Source organism: Octodon degus, unplaced genomic scaffold (genome assembly GCF_000260255.1).
Source record: "Octodon degus isolate 3935 unplaced genomic scaffold, OctDeg1.0 scaffold00382, whole genome shotgun sequence".
In the NCBI taxonomy this organism is placed as follows: Eukaryota; Metazoa; Chordata; class Mammalia; order Rodentia; family Octodontidae; genus Octodon; species Octodon degus.
The window spans coordinates 90707-93218 of NW_004524958.1; the positions used below are offsets into that span (position 1 = coordinate 90707).

The 2512-nt window shown below is 62.0% G+C and overlaps 1 protein-coding gene across 1 annotated transcript in view; it reads left to right on the top strand.

The window, feature by feature from the left end:
• Positions 1-244: 244 nt before the first annotated feature.
• Nlrp4 (NLR family pyrin domain containing 4) overlaps positions 245-2512 on the top strand; it is a 29233-nt gene continuing 26965 nt past the window's right edge. The window contains exons 1-2 of the mRNA XM_012513245.1: positions 245-524; positions 1503-2496. Of these exons, the coding sequence (XP_012368699.1) occupies positions 245-524; positions 1503-2496 (1274 nt within the window). The remainder of the gene's footprint in view (positions 525-1502; positions 2497-2512) is intronic.

Below are 2512 nucleotides of genomic sequence, written 5' to 3' on the forward strand. Positions count from 1 at the left end.
GGGTTTGGCGTAATTCTCTCAGGTATAGAGTCTCCCTCGCTCCGGTTTACTGCTGCTGTCATGAGCAGCTCCGTGAGAAAGGGGAGATGACATTCCCTGCCCTCACCCTGCGCCCCGTTACCAACGGGCGCTGAGTGAAAACTTAGCGACCTCTCCGTAACTCGCTGCCCCTGGCTCTTCTGCAGGCCCCACTTCTCGTTCCTGCGGTTGTCTCCTCAGAGGCAGATCGCTGTGCCTGGGCCAGATGGCGTCGTCTTTCTTTTCCGACTTCGGCCTCATGTGGTACCTGGAGGAGCTCAAGAAGAAGGAGTTCATGAAGTTCAAGGAGTTCCTCAAGGAGGAGACGTTGCATATGGGACTGCAGCAGATCCCTTGGGCTGAAGTGAAGAAGGCGTCGCGGGAAGAACTGGCCAGCCTGCTGCTCAAGCACTACGAGGGGCAGCAGGCCTGGGAGGTGACCTTCAGGATCTTCCTGAGGATCGACAGGAGGGATCTCTGCGAGAGGGCCACGAGGGAGAGTACCGGTGTGTGGGGCCGGGGGTGGCTGTGCACAGCGAGGCTGGTGTCTGGGCTGGCAGACACCGCAAGCCCATCTGCTGTGGGGTCATGGTCGGAGCGCGTGAGGGGGAGCCTGTGCTCCAGGGAGGCAACGACCTAGTGCAGCAGGTGGGGGCCCTGCCCTCACTATTGTGCGTCCCTCTGGATCCTCACTCATTCTACTTGGGGCTGAGATTTGGCCTGGTAGCCACAGCCAGTGGGCCCTGCTACAGCCCTGGTGACCCAAGGCTCAGGGGAGCGACCCTCAAGGCCCTGCAACAGCCCTGGGATGCAGCGCTGGGCGAGGCTTCCTCGTCACTGCCACGCATGCAATGAGACCAACAGGTGCTTCCCACAGAGAAGCCATGACCTAAAGGCGCTACAGCCTCACGCATGGCACTGGTGTCCGTCCTGGTTGAGGGCATCGCTGTCACTTTGCACGTTTAGGACATGGAGGGCAGGCAGCAGCCGTCCTGAGTCGCTGTCAGGGCCTCCTCTTGTCCCCTCGTGACGCGCCCCCCATGGCTCTTGGCGCCCAGGCTGCTCCGCGTCACAAGGCCCCTGAGCTCCCAGCTCCAGCCTCTGTCATTCACGTGTTCACTCGTCCTCCCAGCTTCCTCCACCCGCCAGCTGGACACAGCAGTCTTTACGCTGCATCCACCAGCTCTTGTCTGCATTTTGTGCCTTTCATCCCTGTATACAGTCCGGGTACCTGTTTCTTGCAGTTCTCTCACACCCAGTCTCCTGTCCGGCTCTTCCGGGCAGTGCCATCTCAGTCGCGGCTGTGCAGGTCTGCAGGGGCAGGGGGCAGCTGAGCACAGTGCCGCGCAAGGCGGCCGGGCACTAGTGGACCCGCTCCCAGGGCCTGGGAGATGCGTGTGAAGGGGAAGAGGTGAGGGCCAGAGCGGCAGGCCTGAGAGCTTCCCTTTGCCTTGTTGTGATCTCTCTTGTGCTCGCTGACCCAGGACACTCGAAGATGTATCAGGCTCACATGAGGGAGAAATTCAGAGAGCTCATGGCCAGGGAACCCATCGCCATGTTCCACAGGAGCTTCGAGCAGGACATCACCCAGGAAGAGAGAAAACAGCTGGAGCTCCTCTTCCCACCCGAGGCTCCCAGGAAGCAGAGCCACACTGTGCTCCTGCATGGGGCCCCCGGCATCGGCAAGACGACCTACCTGGGCAAGATCATGCTGGCCTGGGCCAGGGGCCTCATCTACCAGGACAGGTTCTCCTACGTCTTCTACTTCTGCTGCCAGGAACTGAAGCTGCTGCCGGCGCTGAGCCTGGCAGAACTGATCGGCAGCATGTGGCCTGAATCCTGCGTCCCTGTGGGCGAGATCCTGGCGCACCCCAGGAAGGTCCTGTTCCTGGTGGACAACTTAGACAAGCTGGGGAGCGACCTGCGAGAGCCGGAGGGGGAGCTGTGCCGGGACTGGGTGGACGTGCGAACGCCGCAGCTGCTGCTGAGCAGTTTGCTGAGGCGGAGGATGATCCCGGAGTGCTCCCTGGTAGTCACGGTGGACTCCCTGTTCACCAAGGACTTCCAGGACAGGCTGGAGGACGCCGATGCCAGGCTGCTCACCGGCTTCCGCGAGAGTGACATCAGGCTGTGCGCCTACGGCGTGTTTGAAGACATGCACAGAAGCGTGGAGGCCTTCAGTTTCATCCAGGGCAGGGAGCGGTTCTATGGGCTGTGCCGCCTGCCTGTCCTCTGCTGGCTGACGTTCATGGCCCTGAAGTACGAGATGGACGAAGGCAAGGTCGTGGCACGCACCGTCCAGCGCAGCACCGCTCTCTACACCTCCTTCTTCTTCCACCTCTTCTCGCCCAGGGCCGCCGACAGCCCCAGCCGGCGGGGCCAGGAGCAGCTGCACAGCCTGTGTTCCCTGGCCGTCCAGGGCATGTGGACCGACCGCTTCGTGTTTATGGAGAGCGACCTCCGGAGGAATGGCATCGGGCCCTCGGACGCCTCC